The sequence below is a fragment of the Epinephelus moara genome, chromosome 22 (genome assembly GCF_006386435.1).
Source record: "Epinephelus moara isolate mb chromosome 22, YSFRI_EMoa_1.0, whole genome shotgun sequence".
Lineage (NCBI taxonomy): Eukaryota > Metazoa > Chordata > Actinopteri > Perciformes > Serranidae > Epinephelus > Epinephelus moara.
In genome coordinates, this window is record NC_065527.1 from 14,273,326 (window position 1) to 14,292,610 (window position 19,285).

Below are 19,285 nucleotides of genomic sequence, written 5' to 3' on the forward strand. Positions count from 1 at the left end.
ATGTTCACCGATGTTGGGGGGAGGAGTCTGTGCCTGCGGAAATCCACCATCAGCTCTTTGGTTTTCCCCGGGTTGATCTGAAGGTGGTTCCTCAGGCACCAGTCCACAAAGTCCTGGTTCAGTTCTCTGTACTCCCTGTCGTCCCCATCTGTGATGAGGCCGACTATGGCAGAGTCGTCAGAGAACTTCTGGTGGGGGTGTCGTATGAAAAGTCTGCAGTGTAGCGGGTGAAGAGGAACGGTGCCAGCACTGTCCCCTGCGGGGCCCCCGTACTGCAGACAACCAAGTCTGATACACAATCCTGGGTCCTGACATACTGCGGCTGGTCCGTGAGGTAGTCCAGGATCCAGGATGTGAGGTGATTAGTGATTTATTAACACCTTAAGTCATAATCCTCAAGATTTCAGTCCTGGTTGATTTGACGACACCCTTAGTTACTGGGGTAATGGCAAGTGCGATGTCCTGCTTCAGCAAACGCACCTTAAGCAGCTACTTTGTCAAAAATACAACAGAGGAGCTTTTGGCATATCTGTTTACAGTGCAGCCAAACAAACTCTTGACGTACTCATTAAGAAGTTGGTCAATAATAATTGCAACTGTGATCTGGTTTGATGAGTCGCATGATGCAAATAGTTTTCCACACAACAGCAGTGCACAGTAAGGAGTGTAACAGCTCACTGTGACTGCTGCCTCTTGTTTCATTGTTCCTTCCATATTTAAAACTGATTCACTGTCAAAAAATGACAGAAATGCCCATTACTTGGCTTTGTAAATGCATTTTTGATACATAACTGCATTTACAAATTCATGCCTTTCCTGGCGGTCCCATGTTTTCCCAATTGGATGCTTTCAAATTGAACCAGCAGCAGCAGTAGGAATAGCTGGGATTACATTAGCACTATACCGCTCAGATAACGGTAAACATTGACTTCCTGTGAATCCTTCATGCTTAGGTAGGCAATTTGAGTCCAGCATCAGAATGGCGGACTCCGCCACTTACAATCTAAACTACTAAACCGTAAGGTCATTATAGAATGTAAAAAGATTGAGTGGCTATTACTGAAAACTGCTGACCATGTGTGGTATCACAGTTTGGATGTGATTTTAAAAAGTCATATAGATTATAACTCAAATGAATGTTTCAATATCTAAGTAGAACAAACTGCACATTCGCTTAAAATATATTTTTGTTCAAACTCAGACAACTCTATGCCTTCTAGAGAGAAACCCTGTATTTCTCCTCTTCAACATAACCACTAAATGTTGGACACAGATGCTGCTAATGAATGTTTACATAATGATATGCTAATTACATAATGATCTGCTGTCCCAGGGTAAGGAAGAGATGCTGACCAGCATCCCGTTCGCACGGCCCCAGGACTCTGGGCCATCTGTTGCCATAGTCACCAAAGTCAACCGCATCCAGGACCAGCTGGTGAAGAAGCATGACATTGAACTGCACATGCACCTCAACCGGCTGGAGATCGCCCCTCAAATCTACGGCATGTCAGTATTTACACCATTAGTATAGTGCGTCTGATGCTTCGACTCTCAGCTGTACACAAATACATTTACCCTGTCTCTCTGTCTGCTCCACAGCCGGTGGGTACGTCTGCTGTTCGGCCGCGAGTTCCCGCTCCAGGACCTGCTGGTGGTGTGGGACGCCCTGTTTGCTGACAGCATCACTCTGGACCTGGTGGACTACGTCTTTGTTGCCATGCTGCTCTACATCCGAGATGCTCGTACGCTCCATTTATTACTGAAATAATCCAATAACGCCACGTGTTGTCTTTGTAGCATGTCATTTCATAAGAAACACTTAAGTGGAAGAATGTGATTTACTCCACTTCATTTAATCAGATGGAGTCATATTGCTTTAAATAGAATACCGTAGATGTTTGCTGCCATGCACACAGGCATGATGGGGCTTTAGGCTCTATTGCTGGCAAACATCATCCCTGCTTAAGTGTCTTTAAAACTGAAATACAGAGCTATACATTGCAAACATTAAAGACAAACGACATTTTGATAGTTGATCAGCAGTGTTGTAGCGCTGTTACAACTTTTCTAAGTGTCCTTGGAACAAAGAGGAAGCTGTTCATCACGGAGGTGCTTTTCTGAAGGGTACCCTAAAGGTAGAAGAAATGCGAGGATAGATGGGAACACTTAGAGAAAATCACTTTTGACACACTCGATTGTGTGCTGGATGAAGTGTAGTGCAGCTGTGGGTAGGACCGGTCGCTCAGTGCTTGCCAAGTTTCATGGTGTAGCAGCGTTGTGCTGCAGTATTTCCTCCATTTGAGATTATTTGTGAAAGCATATGCAGTATGTTTTATGAAGTCAGATGCATTCTCTTAACACATTAATATTAATTCTGGCTAATTTTGAAATTCGTCAAAATTTGAAACCGTGCAAATGCAATAACATACTATATTTGGATGGATTCTGCGGTTGGATCACAGCATCACTAACACTGCAATTGTTGCTCTGTCTGTTTCAGTCATCGCCAGTAACTTTCAGACCTGCCTGGGCCTGTTAATGCACTACCCTCCATTAGGAGACATCAACTCCCTGCTGCAAAAGGCTCTTTTCCTCCGAGATCCCAAAGTAAGCAAACAACCGCACGAGCATAATTAATTTGAAAATTATTGTACATCTGTGTACAGCTAATGTGGTTTCATGGTAGTGTTTTGTGTTACTCTTCAGTTTCCCTTAAAGTCCCATTGTGGTATATCTCGCACTTTCATTATGCCTGACCTGTCACAAGTTCAAATGTGGAAGAGAAAGGATTGCTACACATAAAATGTTACGCATAAAATGAAATGATGGGGAAAAAATCCCGGAGCTTGAATTTCTGGCTGAATGTGCCTGCTTTTTCTTTTACTCTTTGGTTCTTACAGCAGAGGAGACACTATGTTAACAGAATGATTTCTCCGGTTTACTGCAGAGTTGCAGTAGGAGAAGATTTGCAGAAGTGAAACACTTAACCCACACATAAAACACTGGGCTGAAATCCTCGAACAACAGTTGTATAGTGAAGGTCAAAAAGTCTCGTTGCACTGTGAAAGAACATGCTGAGGTTTGAAAATATAAAAAGCTCACTGAAGATTGGCCGCAAATATTTCAGTTCCTCACACTTCAATGGTTCTTCACTTACTGGAAATACATAAAGCACAGGTGCAGTCCAGTAAATAAAAAAGAGGAATTTGCACAGATATATATGTATATTTTTTATATTTACTTGCAATGACGAGGCCTCTATATACCGTGTGCTGTATACACGGTAATAAAGCTTTTGTTTTTTTTAATCTTGTTAAACCTGCAACATATAAAAAATATTAGAGATTAAAGTTGGGACTAATACTGTTTGAGTATCTTACCCATAATGACTTACAAATAGAAAGCACACACTGATCAGAAAATGAGAAGTAACACATTCTGCAAGATGACTTCGAAACAGCACAACACAGCTCACGAGGAAAAAAAAAAGTTCTCCCCAGATACACTGGTATATAGACCAATCATTAAGCCCCTGTTTTTTTCAAGTCCTCAAAATATAGATCCCTTTACATCCTTGTTGTAGAGCTTGTCTGTCAACATTGTGTGACCCTGAAATAATTGGGGCTGGAATTTATTAGATAGTGACCTTGTTTTGGGCATAAAAAAAGACTGAAGATACAAAGGATACGTTTCTTTTGACTCGAGGTTTGTGTAACATAGAGCTGAATCAAGCCAGCTTGAAGGATCACATCTTGCCACAAATTACATATACAGTTCAGAGCCTTCATTTTTTTAAATCCTCATATCTAATCAGTGTTAATTTCATTAACGCAAGCTGACTAAAAATGTTTTAGTCAGTGACCTTTTTTTTTTCCATGACTAAGAGTCGATGACGAGGCGGCACCAGTGTCATTACACACTAACTTTGACTATATCAACAGGCAATATTGTTTATGAAAAGAAACAAGACTAAAATGTAGTTTAAAAAAGCAACTTTACTAACTAAAAAAAATTTTTCTCAATGCTGCAGTTCAGATTCCTGTGAAGGACTACAATGGCAGCGCACAATGAGCACAGTCAGGGGGACTTTGAAGAACTTTCGGGCACTGACATAAGTTAAAGTTAACAGTGACAACAACAGGGATTGGGAGAATGAAAAAAGGGGATTGGCTGGGCTACATTCACTGAAACGTTTAATATAATCTGATGTCAAGAGAAACCCAAAATGAGACTAAAAGCTGACTTTCGGTCAACTAAAACTTGGCTCAAAAACACAGGACGACGCTGACTAAATATGATAGAGACTAACTAAAGACATTAGACACAGGATTAAGACGAAATAAAATCATAGCTGACAAAATGATTACACTATTGTAGGGCTGCATCAGGCCAACTCGAAGGATTACACCTTGCCATAAGTTACATATTCTTATTAAGTGGCTTCAATTTCAAAATCCTCATGTCTTATCCAGTTTTGTTATAGCTGTATAAATCTGCTTTTTTGGATTTCAGTTAGATGCCACTTCCCATTTTGTGCACAGGTATGTTTTTCAGTAGAGCCACAAGCTGTGATGTGGCCCATGTGTCAAAGGAGAAAATCGCAAGTCTGAACATGAAGAAATGTTGTTGCCTAATTATAGTAGCTGCTTCCTATAACGATGGTGTAATTATTATTTGTAACGTTAGACCGTTAAGACTGCAAGACTGTTAAGTGCAAAGTATGTGTTCTGGAAATAGCAGCTGATAGCATATTCTTACTGTCACACACACTTGTTTCATTGTTGCTCTCTCATCCTAGTAACAACACACACACCTAATCTTTTGTCACTCCCTGTTACACCTCCTCACACACAGCAGGATCACACATGTTTATATGAAAACCAGCTGTTGATGTATGGATATTAAATCCGTCATCTCCGGTTTTTTGACCTTGGGTAACGCCTCACTGTCCCGGTATCTTTCATTCCTCCTCTAAATTTACTGACCCATGCACTCGAACACAACAACTCGCCACACTCCCGTCCACGACTCTCCTGGGATGAATATCCAGGAAGGTGCTGATGCAACGTGACAGCGTTTCCCCCAGGTGAACGGCCGTGTCACTGCACGTCGACATCACGGTTACACCTGTGGGGCATCATCCCTAATGACAGGAGGGTGAGTGGGGTCGCTGGAAAGAGGCTCTTGCTCATATGTACTGACTCAGAAAGACGAAGGCACACAAATTTGCTTGTTTATGTAGTCATGCATGCACGCACGGTGTCGGAAATGCACCACTTTTATGTTTACGTGTTGACTTCAATTATAACACACAACAGACAAAAAATGTTTTTGTTCTCTCCGTCTTCTTGTAGAACTATCCACGTCCCGTAAACTACCAGTTTCAGCAGAATCTGGATTACTACAAAACAAGGGGAGCCGACCTGATGAACAAGTCACGGTAAAACACACACAACTGTTCCTCTCTCAAAGATCAGAAGTCAGTGTACCTTTTTAAATCATCCACTTTTATCTGAAAATACTTAGAGCTTCACTTGGGGTTTGAAACACTCATTCCCTTCCCGACGTTAAAGTGGTTGTTGTTTCATCCTTCAGAGAACGGAGGTGGCTTTTTTCTTGAATCCACAGCAGATTTTAACATTCATTACTTTGTTGATGAAAAAACACACCATTTCTTACCACCCAATTTTAAACTGGCTTCCATTTCATGGATGAATTTGCACGAGATCACCATAGTGAACACTTTGAGGTCTTTATTTTTTAAGTCAAAGTTGTTGTGTACAGAAAGCAGGAGCTGCTTTGAAACCTTGTCTTGTTCGCGCACACACAAGAACACAGTGCTCTGACACTCACAACTTGGGAGTGCCAAGAAGAAGAGCCTATTAATGCACTGTTAATGGCATGCGCTTGCAATTTCGTTGCGATACAACTTTACCCAAAAAAGTGTAGGTGCTTGAATTGTTCATTGTGATGGAAATGATTCACACAGTTTTCAAGTCTCTGCAAGTTGAGCGTTATCCTTTACAGACGTAAAATGGAAACCGTGCCTGGAAGGCAGGAAAAAAATCTGAACATTTACAGTGTGGTTTGGAAAAGGAAGGCAGCGACAACTATTTGTTTGTAGATAAAGGTCTTAAACTTGCAAAACCACAGGTATATGAATTTTCCTCTCTCACCCTAATGCACTTTTTGTCTTTCCAGTTCTGGTTCTACAAAAACAGCCCCCCTCAACATCAACAAGGTCTCCAGCAGCCTGCTGAGCTTCGGCAGGAAGCTCATTGCGCCGGCAATATCGAGTGGGTCCGGTGGTATCTCACCAATCAACAGCGAGGTACACTCCTCGTCCTCCTCGTCCTCCTCAACCTCCCCTGCATCGGCGCCAGCGCCCACCCTGCCTCACCCTCTAGCCGAGCCCCCGCCAGGCCCCGCCCCACTCCAGACCCAGAGCCACGCCCAGACTCAGCACTACCGCCTGCTCAAGTCCGAGAGCATGCCTGTCCACCTCAGCAAAGGTGAGCAGCAGAGCACACACACACACACACACTTGCATTTGTGCTGGCTGTACTGTAACAGGTGAATCAGCTGCATGTGCAGATTAACACCAGTGCAGATTTTCATTGGTTGGTGTGGGTGTGGCAGCGTCAGCTATGACTCTCCTGTCTGTTAGATGTAGTTTCAGGTGGAGTGTCTCAGGTCGCTCTCCCAGCCCAGACTCACACTGACACACAAGGTAACTGCTACCATGGCAACCGCTTGTGTGACATGCCCCGCTGTTCGTCTGTGGTTGTGTTGCTGCCGTTGCATGTCTGCACACGTAGTTTGACAGTCACTCTTCCTGCTGCTTGATTAGCAGCTGGTGAGGTTCACTTTACAGTAGACGGACATCAGTGTCCAGAGCATGTAGTAGCAGATTGTGTCCAGCAGAGGGAGATCACAGCTTGCCACATCAGGGGAAAATCAAAGTGATGGCATGAATGTCATGGATGGATTGTGGCATCTGCTGTCAGCATTGCTTTGACCATGTGCTTGTCATGTGTGTGTGTCTGTGTGCTTTTTTTCTGTAAATGTTCCTGTGTGTCATGTAAGTTTGCCTGTTTTCTTTGTCCTTGCGAAGACAAATGCAAAGAAACATGGCTCCCTTTTGTCGTTCTTCTGTGGAGCCTTTGAATAATTTCTAATCAGAAACAATAGATGAATGTTAAAAATAATAATAATAATAAATGTATAAAATAAAATTGCCCTTTAAATGATTAATTAATAGGCATCATTCACAGAGCAGCAACAGTAGCTCTGACTGGTTTAACTCAACACAATGACGTCCGCCAACATAAAACATCTGGCCAATCAGAGCTCCTGTTGATGCTCTGCTTACATAGATCTAAATTTAAAACTGATTTTTTTGCTTGTTTGTTTGTGTGTTTGTTTGCTTTTAATTAAAGCGATCATAAAACCAAAACGGCACATGTGAAAGCAGGAGACTGAGAAAAACAAAGTGTAAATGTAGTTTCAAAAAGTACATTTAAAAAGTTAAATTACTTAATTATTCTATTTTAAAATTCAGTTATTAATGCATCATTTAAATGCAAATGTAATAATTCATTTATTCCTGCTTTTTTATATTTAACAATTTCTTGATTATAATATAAAAGTCTATAATTATTCCAGTTCTTGCATGCTCAAGGCTTCATATTCTTGTTGTACCCTTTTACTACTACTTAATTTAGGTATTAAAGACCCAGAATGTCTCCTTATTTTTACTTAACTTTTATTGTGCATCTTCTTTTAAACCTCCTAAACAGCAGTATTATGTGATAAAATAAAACATGTTAAGCCAGAGTCCACTTAGTCATTTTTTCAAGGTTTTAACCGCATCTCATTATCTCCATCGGTGGAGGACCACGAGAGCTAATTGGTGGACCTTGAGCTTAAATTCTTTATGAGACATACTGATCTCAAGGTCGGGAGTGAACGTCCATGCCTGAGTAGTATTATGGTGTCGTAAAAATATGTAAGATTCTAAGATGTAACATAAGTTGTGCACATTCCTATTGTGTTAATATTTTGTCTTCTGTCCGCCATCCTTCTGTCCCGTCCTCAGGCCAAAGCTCCAGGACGGTCAGCTCCTCTCCCAGCATAGAAAGCCTCTCCGGTGGACGAGCTCAATCCACCGCCTCCCCGCCTCTTCCCCCCTCCCGAGGGAGCGATGTCAGCACTTCATCTCCGCCTCTCTCCGCCACCAAGAAGGAGTCTTTCTTCAACATCACTCGCTCTCGCTCCCACAGCAAGACCATGGGCAAGAAAGAGTCGGTGAGCTGTTCCACCTGCTGACAGACTGTCTACATGTCTTTGCCTTATTCTCTGTTTGTCTCACTTTTTCATCGTCTCTCACAGTTTCAACCCCAATCCCTCCTCCTCAGTGGGTTTCTTGTCGCTCTCCTTACCAAGCTTCTTTTGTCCCCCCTTGCTGTTATTGCCTCTTTCTGACCTGTCTGTGTGTGTGTGTGTGTGTGTTATCAACAGGACGAGGACCTGGAGGCCCAGGTGTCATTCCTTCAGGGCCAGATCAATGACCTTGAGGCTATGAGCAAATACTGTGCCAAGATGATGAACACTCACATCTGTGAGTACAGCAACTAGAAATGTACACGATCAACAGATGGTCAAAGCCCCACGTTCCTTTTTACCATCTAAAACATTTGTTCAAATCGCTCTTTATCGTCTCCTTCAGTGCTCCTCAGCGAAAATGAGAGTGAAAGTCAGCCCCAGATTTACTCTGCTTTTGGAACAATCTTTGTCCTGTTGGCATTTCGCCTGTAGTTGCATTTTTTTTAGTTGTGTATCCAGGATTTTCGTGGCGTCCTCTTGGATGTGTACTGCTACACTTGGTCACTACCTTTTTATAAAGTCATGATCTCACCTGGGCGCTGTTATTGACTGGCGTTTAAGTGCCCAGAAATGTGCCGACCACAGCAAAATTAGAGAAATATATAGGCGGAGGGCAGGGTGTCGACACCACCACACAGTTCTAGTGTGTCAGAAGTGGTGATTGAGAGAGATTACTTTTGTTTTTTATTGTTTTTTTTGTGCTTTTATAGTATTTATTGATCTATTTTGGTGTTTCTGTCCGTGGTTCTGGAGCACATTATTTTTAAGTAATAAATTAGTTGACATGCTTTGAGCACTGCACTGCTTTGAGAGAATATAGTGCACTAGGTGGCAATTAGGGGATTTTTGGGACACAGCTCTCTGTATCAAAACACGCGGCTCCTATTTGTTACAGTTATTCATTCATAATTCATTTAGTGCTGCTTCGGGAATGTTGTGGCAGGTTGTGTAGCTCAGTGAGTGATGGCTTATTATGTCTCCTCAGGTAAAATCCAGGAAGTGATTCTCCAAGAAAACCTGGAGAAAGAGGATGAGGTCCTGGTGTCACTAGCTGGACTAAAACAAGTGAGTCAGAGCAAGTGCACATTAGGTTTGTGATGTGTTTTTGTAATTATATTCTGTTTACATGTGTGTGTTTTCACTGTTTCTGTCTATAACACTGACGTGATGTCCCGGATCCTTTCAGATCAAAGACATCCTCAAGGGGGCGCTGCGTTTCAACCAAAGCCAGCTGGAGGCCGAGGAGAATGAGGAGATCTCCATCGCTGATGATCACTATACCTCCACAGCGGTTGCTGAAACTGCTCTGAGCGCCAACAGTCACCAAGGTGACCACCAACAAGAAGGAAGCAGCAGGCAGATCCGAGACTCCGATATGGACGGGAGTGTCAGCACTGATGAGAAGGAGGAAGAGGAGGAGCAGGCGATGACCCCACCTGAGCAACAGGTAAATTGTCCGTCAGTCCTCTTTAGGCTGCTGGAATTAGAGCTCTGCACCTGTATCGGTATTAACTACAACACTCATCTCTGATGGGATTATTTCTCAGTTGTTTGGTTTTATGGTTTGACCTTTTGATCCAGTGTTCAGTGTCTTTAAATCCGATCATTTCCATGGCAACAAACTGTACCCTGTATCCAAAAATGATCCAATTTTTACCCAAATTGTAGTCTTTGCAGGATTAGGCCGCTAAAGCTATCCCATTAGGAATGAATCAAATCCAGAATTATGCTGCATTATACAGCAACTGTATAATGAAAATACACATTTTCCCTGAAGTCTGAGGTTTGCTGCATTTGAATACATCGAGCTTTGGGGCCAAACAAGCAGCAAAGGGGGTTTTACAGCCTTGCTTTTTGTACACACCTTCTACTCCCACTCACTGCACTGATTAAAGGGATCGTTTGTATTCTCTGAAGTGTGGTTGTATGAGGTATGACGCGCCCACATTTTGGAGAAGCAGACAAGAGTACTGCCTCAGAAGCTAATTAATGCACTATTGTGGACGGGGGCAGCAGCAAAACATATTCAAGCCACTTAAAAATAAAAGGCCCATCTAAAAAAATCAACATCAGTTTAAGTGTACAGTATATTTAGAATATTTTCACTGCTTCACCTTGACATCAGACAGCCCTTTCTGTCTGGGAATTGAGCTAAAACTGAAATGAATCTATGCTCTCTTTAATGCCAAACTCCATTGACAAAAATAGTAATTTCACCTTGCTGAACACAAGAGTTGCTGGTCTACCGCTAACTTGATTGGTTGGTTTGTTTGTGGTATTGCATGACTTTGGTCTTTTTAAGAGTTAGTTTGGATTCAGTAAAGTCCTACAATAACACAAACAAACTAACCAATGGAGGCAGCGGTAAACCAGCAGCTCCTGTGTTCTGCGACGTAAAATTACTGTTTTTCTCAAATGAGTCTGGTGGCTTTGAGCATAACATAGATGAGTTTCAGTTCAGTTGCCTGTTGGAAAGTGCTGTCTGACATCAGCAAAACTATTCTAAAAACGGCATACACTTACACTGATAGTCATTTGTTTTCAGGTGGCTCATACAACGCCACTTCCAAAGATCCAAACTATCCCATCAGGCAGGGTAAGTCATTTTAAAGTAGGAGTACAGAATCTTTGCTAACACAAGAAAATGGTATGAACCCCACCATCTCTTGTGTACAGGTGGCGTCTTCACTCGGCTCTGAGGGCAAGAACTGGGATGACTACATCCTTGTGTGCCAGGACGGAGACCTGTCGGCCGCTGGAGGAGGAGGAGGAGGAAGAGCCGCAGCCGAGCGCACCCCACCGATCAGGCGAGGGCGCGGCTTGGTGCGAATGGAGCCTGAGGGCGCGGCAGGAACCTTCAGCGACCCCCTGATGGCCGGCATCACCTCGGGCTCCTCCAGTCCAGACGAGGGCTCCACCCACAGCAAGGACTCTGACTTCACCATCGTCAACCCGAATGACCTGTGAACGAGCAAATCGCCCCTCCTTCTCCTCCTCTTATACCTTTATCGCATCCCATACCGAGGATGTGATAAAAAATAAACTGACTTAGGATCAGAGGGTGGAATCTGCAGTTTTTGGTGGCGCACTGCTGGAGCTGCTGTCAGCTAAAAAAAAATTGCACATGTGGACTGTGACACTTCCAGTCACAAATACCTTATACTCTGTCTCTTTACCTGTCATCTGTGCCACCTCAGTCCTGTCTAAGCTGATGCTGTAGGCGATCTCATTTACCCTAATGCCTGTCTCCTCATTACGTTGTGTCCCCGTCACTCATGATATTTAATTGTAGCACTCTGCTCTACAGAGAGAGGGTGCCATTGAACTGCTTACCCTGTCACTACATGATTACTCTGAAGAGTTGGACCTCAAACTGCTATTTCTTTCTAGGGGAGGACTCCCTCCTCTTGGACTTACTGTAATGATCAGGAGTGTGATACTCTGATTCTTCTGAATGTGGAGATCTGGCCATACCTCTGCTTGTGTTGTGTCTGTATGTCTATGTCCTTACAGAGGAAGCTCTCTTCTCCGATACTCAACGGAAAGACGCATGACGTCCTCCTGCCAGTTACGGAGGGCAGCTTTCTCACCCTCATAAACCAGTGCCTCTGACCATTATTCTTCTCTCAACCAAACAAAACCTGACTCTGTGATCTTTACTCTTTGTTAGCATTCTTGTTTTTGTTTTTAAGAAAATATTTTTAACCCTTAGTTTAGTTTACTGGATGAAAATTATTAAATTATGGAGTAATTTTGTTCCCCCTTTTGTTTTGTTTTTAATTGATTCCAATGTGGACATTTTAATGTGATTATTTTCATTTCTCACATTACAACTGAGTTCTTGTGTCCTGTGGAAATCATGTATAGCAGCGCACACAAAGAATGTCCCTCTAGCTGCCCATTCAGCATAATTAACTCAAGACCAATAAAACTACATCGCTCTTGCTACACACTGAAGTTATTGTGCCTGTTTGGGAATGCTTTTCATGCTTTTGAGATGCTGATGTAGACTTCTGTGAGTGTTTTGTGTGAGTATCAGGACTAACTGTTGGTGCTGTATATTACATTTTTCAGAGATAATACCATTGTCAAAAAAAAAAATACCGAAGGTACTGAGGTTCAAATTTCACTTTTGACCTTGGAAATAGCATTTTAGAAAACAGTCCTGGTCTTCATCAGCAGAGGACGTTTGCCAGTTGTTATAAAATATGTCTACAGCCATGCCGACCATTCTGTGAGCCTGTACCAAGGCACAGTAAGCTCCTGTAGTTAGCATGCTAGCTAATTAGCACTAAACCAAAAGGCTTGAGGCTGCTGGGACTGTCATTAGTTGCAGATGTTAAGTCATAAACCAAGGAACTGAAATGAGGATGAACTGACATTTTGCCCCGATGATGGCACTAGAGGAAGTTATTATAACTCATTGTGAGGGGAAGATACATTTCTGTAGCAAATTTTGAGGAAATTGTTGCAGTGGCATTCAAATGTGAACCTCATAGTGGCGCTAGAAGAAAGGAAGGTTGCTCCTCTGTGGACCATGAATGGCTGCACTAAATTTCATGTCAATCCACCTGATAGTTGCTGAGATATTTCAGTCTGGACCAAAGCAATGGACTGACCGATATTGCAATCCTTGGAGCTGCTAGTGTGGCCTTCATAGGATAACCAGGACCACCTGGACTTCAAGGCCCTGTGGGACTCCCTGAAAAACATGGAAAGCCAGGACAGAAGGGAGAGCTGCTGCCCCAACTACTCAGCAAGCTCCATCTGCTGATGAAGATCACATGATACGATTTAAAGCCTCAGAACAGCCACAAAACTGACTATGCTGAGGTTGTTTTCTCAAAAGTTTAAGAAATCTATGTTCAGTCTAACATACATACATAAATTCTGATTTGATTTAAACTATGATCCCTAAACCCTGATGGGCAGTGAAGCTTTAAATGGGGGGCTGATTAGAGGCTTTTATCCACACCTTAAGTCTGTTCCCCAACTGTAGAATTGGCTCCTTGTGTCAGTATGAATGAATGCACATCAGAGACAAAGCAGTAACAGACACGCAGCCATCAGTCATTTAAAAACTAGTTTATTTCCATCCCGACTGTGAAGAAAGGTAATCATGAACTGCAACCTTTTACAGAGCCGAACAGGTCGAGCCTCATCCACTGCACTGATAACTGGAATGTTTCATTCAGGATCAATAACTTATGTAAAATATTCTTTACAGCAAAAGGATCGGAATTACATAGTAAAATACTGTACAGTGTTTTGCACACAAAGTAAGCACTTTTAACATAACAGTATTTGTTCCCTAGAGACAGACATTTACAGGTCTGGAGTTGATCTGATGGGTAACAGTGGTGTAATCAGCACAAGGGCTTCAGGAAAATACAAAAATATAGAATACTGTATGTGAGACAACAATATTTAGAGGGTAAAATGGGGGTTTCGTGGCAAGACAAAGGACCTCAAGGTGATTGGATGAGAAGTAGTAATCCAGGACCTACAAATGCTTAAAGGGGCAGTTCACCCCAACATCAAATTAACATATTTTGCCTCTTACCTGTAGTGCTGTTTATTATTCTAGATTGTTTTGGTGTGAGCTGCAGATTGTTGGAGATATCAGCTGTAGAGATGTCTGCCTATTCTTCAGTGTAATAGAACTAGATGGCACTTTGCTTGTGGTGCTCAAAGCGCCTAAAAATACATTTGAAAAACAGCAATGTCTCTTTACAGAAATCATGACCTGGTTACCTTCCTTTTTGTCTGACAAACCACACCTGTTATCCGTATCACCGTGCAGAAGGAAGCGTGCATCTACTGCTAGCTCACCTAGCACCACTGAGCTAGCTAACATTACAGCTCAGCCAAGGGGGACACCATTAATGTTTTCATCTCCTGCTGTCACGAGCATGAGCCTCTTATTCACGAGTAGACGCACTCTACCTTCTGCACAGTGATACGGTTGGCTGGTTAGGTCTGTGGATTATCTTGGCTAACTTCTGGAAAGAGACATTGCTGCTGAGTCAAATGTATTTTTGAGGCCCTTTGAGCACGACAAGCCAAGTGCCATCTAGTTCCATTATACTGGAGAGAAGGCAGACATCTCTACGGCCGATATCTCCAACAATCGGCAACTCACACCAGAGCAATCTAGATCGACAAATAGCACAGCAGGTTTTCTGATTTGAGGGTGAACTGTCCCTTTAATGGAGATAAGGTGAAGAGTGATATAAAGGGGCTGCACTGGTCCAACATATATAATGTTACAATACCATAAACATCCACAGATTCCTGCTAATCTCCCATTTCTATAATCAAGAACGTGTGATCTGTGTCTGAATCCTTGCTCGATATTGCTAGACGATAGCATAAAGCACAAGCTGCTAACATGTGGAGGTGGCAGTTTTTCAAAAAGTTTTCAAAAGATCTGAAACATCTTTTGGCTGAGCTTTGAGTCATCGCACACTGTGCTAGAAAAATGACAATTTTTTTCCTCCCTCTTCCAGACACATTGTACATAAGGAGAGGTTGATAGACATTTGTTGTATTTACAGTTTAATGCAGCACAAACAACTCAACCTTGGCTTCACATCTAACTACATTCATCCACCCGGTGTCATTTATCTCGTCCCCTCTCAGCAGCGCTCCTGCACTTCGGCGGCTCTCGAGTGTCATCCACGAGAGGTGGGTGGACAATGGCTGCATTTTGAAGACTTTTACATTCATCAACTCTTCTGTTCTTCTCTTTTAAAAACACAGTACTCGCTATAGCTCTCCCATAGCATTGTGAAAGTCTGACACTAAGGCGGAGTAAGACCTTGGAACTTTTAATAACATGGAAAGGGTTTGTCACAGCAGCTACGATGGCAATTTGGTCATGTCCTCTTTCATTTGCTTGCTATGCCGAGGGTCCTCTAGCACTCGTATTGGGTTTGTCATCCTGGCCTCGTCGTGTTTGAGAGCGGACCCTTCTTATCCCTAGACTCTCTTTGGTGAGGTTTCCAGTCAAAGCAGCGTCATGGACCTGCTTCATGTTCTCCTGGACTTCAGCCTTGGCATGCTTCAGCAGGTCAGCCTGACCCTGAGAGAGAGAAAACAGGGGAAATCAGGAGAGACACGAGGAAGTACAGGGCGGCAAGGAGAGATGAGGACAGAGGGTAGAAGTGGAGGGAGGGAGGGAGGTTGAAAAAGATGAGCAACTAGCTAGAGGCCAAAACATGTTCTAATGGTCTTCTCCTGGGGCTGTTTGGGTTTTTGTGAGTGTATGAGTGAGTGTGTGTTGCTGACCTTAAGGATGGTGATGTTCCAGCTGAAACTCTCCAGCGCCCGACTGACCTTGCGACCCCTCAGCCCCTCCTTTGCTGCCAGACTCTGCAGCTTCTCATGAAACTCCATGGCTAGAGCCGAAAATACACACAACCGCAGCAGGTTAGAGAACGATGTTTTGTACTTAATCATACCTTGGCAAACTTGTCTCAACAGATAACAAAATCATCCATGTTGTCTTGTGTAGATGTAATTGTATGCAAGTACCATCCAAAATAGTATTTTTATTGACAGCCATGCTAGCAGTGTAGCTTAATGAATGGCAATGTCAGTCACTCAGTCTATCACTGTGCAGACTGAAACATCTCAGCTATTGGATGGATTACCATGAAATGTTGTTGCAATATTTATGATCTCCAGAGGATGAACCCTGTTCAACCCTGAAATGTCTGATTTCACGGCAGCTTTTCAAAAAGTTTGTGATGCATGTTGGGACGTTTATACTCATTTTTTTTTGGCAATGCAATTGTGGGTAAAAAAAATGCAAAAATAGTTGCGATGCTGTTCTAGATCCAGAGACGATTATTGTGTGCATTCCATGTTTCCAACAGCTGATCACTGACAATCATTGCCAACATTCAGCTGTTGTAGCCATACGAAGCATGAGTCGCTCTCCTCCTGCTCTCTATATGGTTAGCACGAGCTAACACAACAGCAGCAACCAACATCGGACCATGTCATAATATGGTCCCAACTAACTCACACCAACCCTGAAAAAGCTTTACTTTGTCCTTACACCCTTTAAGCAAGAAGCGGCTGACTGATACGCTGAATTCACAGGGATTGGCTAAATTTGCATTAATGGTTGCAATCACAACATCGTGGAGGAGCTGGTCAGTATGGCAGTCAAGGAATCACACACTGATATACTTTGGTTTCTTATTTTACAGTTGAATATTACTAATTATCTGATGCTCCGCTTCGGGCTGCCCCTTGAAAGTCGTCAGTTGGAGACCCCTCAGTTGACTGAGATTGCTTCAAGTCAAGCAGCCTGGAGCGGCCTGGAGGAAGAGAGGCTTTGCACCAAAAGCCTCTGAAACAACACTATCTGAACTCTTTTGCTTGGAAGTGGTCAATTTACAGCTCACAGATACGTAATACGACACAGTCTCTGGCTTTTATTGGTTATTTAGTGTCGGCAAATAATGTTGTAACACTGTATGACCCACTGAGTCCAGTCAAACTTTAAAGTTTTATATGGAAAAAAACGAATCATCGAATATTTGAATTAAACGGCCGAATCTGATTCCACTGACCTAATGCTGAGTCGAGTACAGCCCTCGTACTGCTACATCTGTACATACATGTGTTAGGTGGTTCATTGTTCTTTTTCCTTTCAAAAGACAAATAAAAATATCTAAATAAAAGGAGTTCATTGATTGCAAGTAACATTTACTAGGAACAAGCCTAGTCAAGTTCAAAAACACCAAACACGTAACACACCAAAATTATTTTTGCTGGAGGGCCTATGATTGTATCAGGGTGGCGCCACTGCTCTGTTGTCTTATCATTTGCTTCGTGTATTATGTAATTCACAAGTTATGACAATGAAATATTCAAATACAGTTGGCATAGCCTGAGTTATTTCTGATTTCAGGTGAACAATCCATTGATGCAGTGACTTTTAGCAGTATAGCCTCCCGTTCCACCACAGACCTGTGTCCGCAATGATACACCATTTTCATATTATGTTGTGCTAATTTGACCACATATAATTTAACTTTAAAGGTGTGATGGGGTTTCTTGCCCCATTTTAAATAAAGCTACTGTAGTTACCTAACAACAGTGTATCCATGAGAGTAGCTGTAATTGAACAGGGACACAGGGATGAGGGATGATTTTGTTTTCTGTGTACTCATCAGTTAAACCTTAGAGCGCACTGGCCTCATCTCCGTCAGGTACCGAAGCCCACACACCACACACACTGACAAACCATCACCACCACCACACATTACACAATAGTGAACATTCCTAATGGACCTAAGAAAGTACGTCATTCAAACGTTCATTCCTACCACACTTTTGACCAGCCCCATGTTTTGTGTACACTCTGAAATCAGAAAAGAATAAATATTGGCCCCTAAGAAATATGTAACTACAATGAGTCACGGTTGTGAAAACAGGCTGATGATGGCTTGTGTACTTTGTCGAACAAACTGAAGTAGAGCAACGTTGTCATTTGCCGGTCTCTCGCAGTGTGTCTGTGATCAGTAAACATTGTTCACAAAAATAGACGAGTCAATATTCATGACTGCTGAATAATATTCTGAATGTCAAAATGCAATGCTGTGTGCCTAATCCAGTGTTCAGAAGTATGGCTTTGCTCTCTGGCTTCCAAACACTGCAGGACACACACTTGCAGGGAAATCTTTTCTCTCGTCTTTTGCCTTTGATTCACAGATTTTGATATCATCGTTTCTGATCAGTGTTCTCTCTGCCAAACCAATCTGTCTGCGAGTTTCCATCATCCACCTGCAGGTTTTACTCCACCAACACCAGCTTCCAGACTCTGGGGAGTCCTGCGCTATCTCCTGTCTTCACATGGGCCTGTGCTTAATGAAGATGCTTCACTTCAGTGGGGCCTAATCGTTAGTCTTTCTTCACTGCCGCCCTCAATTAATTGTTGTACACTTCTAATTAATCTCTACTTATGGAAGCACAATGTAAGCATCAGATTTCACAGAGAGAGTAGCGGAAACAAAGGATGAGCTTATGCAAAGGAATGATGGGACATGGATGGAAAATCTGAGAGACAGATGAAGAAGGATACAGAGAAAGAGAGAGAACGTCATAGAAGTCAGGCCGCCGGCTAGTTAGAGTATGTGCAATGAGTTGTGTTGTGTGTCTGGCTTCCTCTGACCGCCCCGGGCCACTGTCCCACTGTTACCATGGAAACCCGGAAGTGGGTTAACACGGGGCACACATCACTGTGAGCCATCAACGAGAGCCCAGACATTAGACGCACCAAGCTCTGGACCACACACACACACACACACACACACACGCTGAGAAAAGAGTAAACAGATTGGATGCAAGTATAATTTAACAATTCCTCACACATAATCCCTGTCTCTGTCACTAAACGTCTGCAAACACGGACACACACCTGCACACACATACGCTGTCACTGCTCCACGTTCACACACACACACACACCTACAGAAGTTGCCTGAATAATAACCTTTACCGCCTGGTTGCTAGGCAACTCAAAGCCTACGTGCCACTGTAATGTGTGTGTGTCTATTTCCCTGTGAAACCAAGTGAAGCCAATGGAGGGAACATTATTTCCAAGCCAATACTGGGACACACACACACACACACACACACACACACACACACACACAGAAACGGGTCCTGATCCAGAGACCAAAACAACCTTAAGGGCTGGCAGAAAAAGACGTAGCAGGAAGTGCATCCCCTTCACTTCCTGTCCTCTGAGCAGTTGTGGTGGGGAAAAGAAAACCTAAGGATCTGACGCCCAGCCTGATGTCATTAAGACATAACCAGGCATATATATTTATTCGCATCTCATGAGGTGTGAAATCTATATATATCTAGATGGGAGGTCAGG

At 42.9% G+C, this 19,285-nt stretch overlaps 2 protein-coding genes across 7 annotated transcripts in view; one reads left to right on the forward strand and one right to left on the reverse strand.

Moving 5' to 3' along the window:
• tbc1d5 (TBC1 domain family, member 5) overlaps positions 1-12,349 on the forward strand; it is a 23,676-nt gene extending 11,327 nt beyond the window's left edge. For 4 of the 6 annotated variants that reach the window (XM_050034118.1, XM_050034119.1, XM_050034121.1 and 1 more), the window contains exons 13-24: positions 1,334-1,506; positions 1,600-1,742; positions 2,501-2,607; positions 5,355-5,440; positions 6,202-6,512; positions 6,668-6,730; positions 8,099-8,307; positions 8,521-8,620; positions 9,371-9,450; positions 9,572-9,832; positions 10,931-10,981; positions 11,062-12,349. In XM_050034118.1, coding sequence (XP_049890075.1) covers positions 1,334-1,506; positions 1,600-1,742; positions 2,501-2,607; positions 5,355-5,440; positions 6,202-6,512; positions 6,668-6,730; positions 8,099-8,307; positions 8,521-8,620; positions 9,371-9,450; positions 9,572-9,832; positions 10,931-10,981; positions 11,062-11,352 — 1,875 coding nt within the window. In that variant the 3' untranslated portion in view covers positions 11,353-12,349. The remainder of the gene's footprint in view (positions 1-1,333; positions 1,507-1,599; positions 1,743-2,500; positions 2,608-5,354; positions 5,441-6,201; positions 6,513-6,667; positions 6,731-8,098; positions 8,308-8,520; positions 8,621-9,370; positions 9,451-9,571; positions 9,833-10,930; positions 10,982-11,061) is intronic. The other 2 variants (XM_050034122.1, XM_050034123.1) reach the window with 2 other exon arrangements.
• Positions 12,350-13,457: 1,108 nt separating this feature from the next.
• LOC126383583 (inactive phospholipase C-like protein 2) overlaps positions 13,458-19,285 on the reverse strand; it is a 33,196-nt gene continuing 27,368 nt past the window's right edge. Inside the window, exons 11-12 of the mRNA XM_050034117.1 lie at positions 15,676-15,785; positions 13,458-15,469 (exon numbers count right to left, since the gene is read on the reverse strand). Coding sequence (XP_049890074.1) covers positions 15,287-15,469; positions 15,676-15,785 — 293 coding nt within the window. The 3' untranslated portion in view covers positions 13,458-15,286. The remainder of the gene's footprint in view (positions 15,470-15,675; positions 15,786-19,285) is intronic.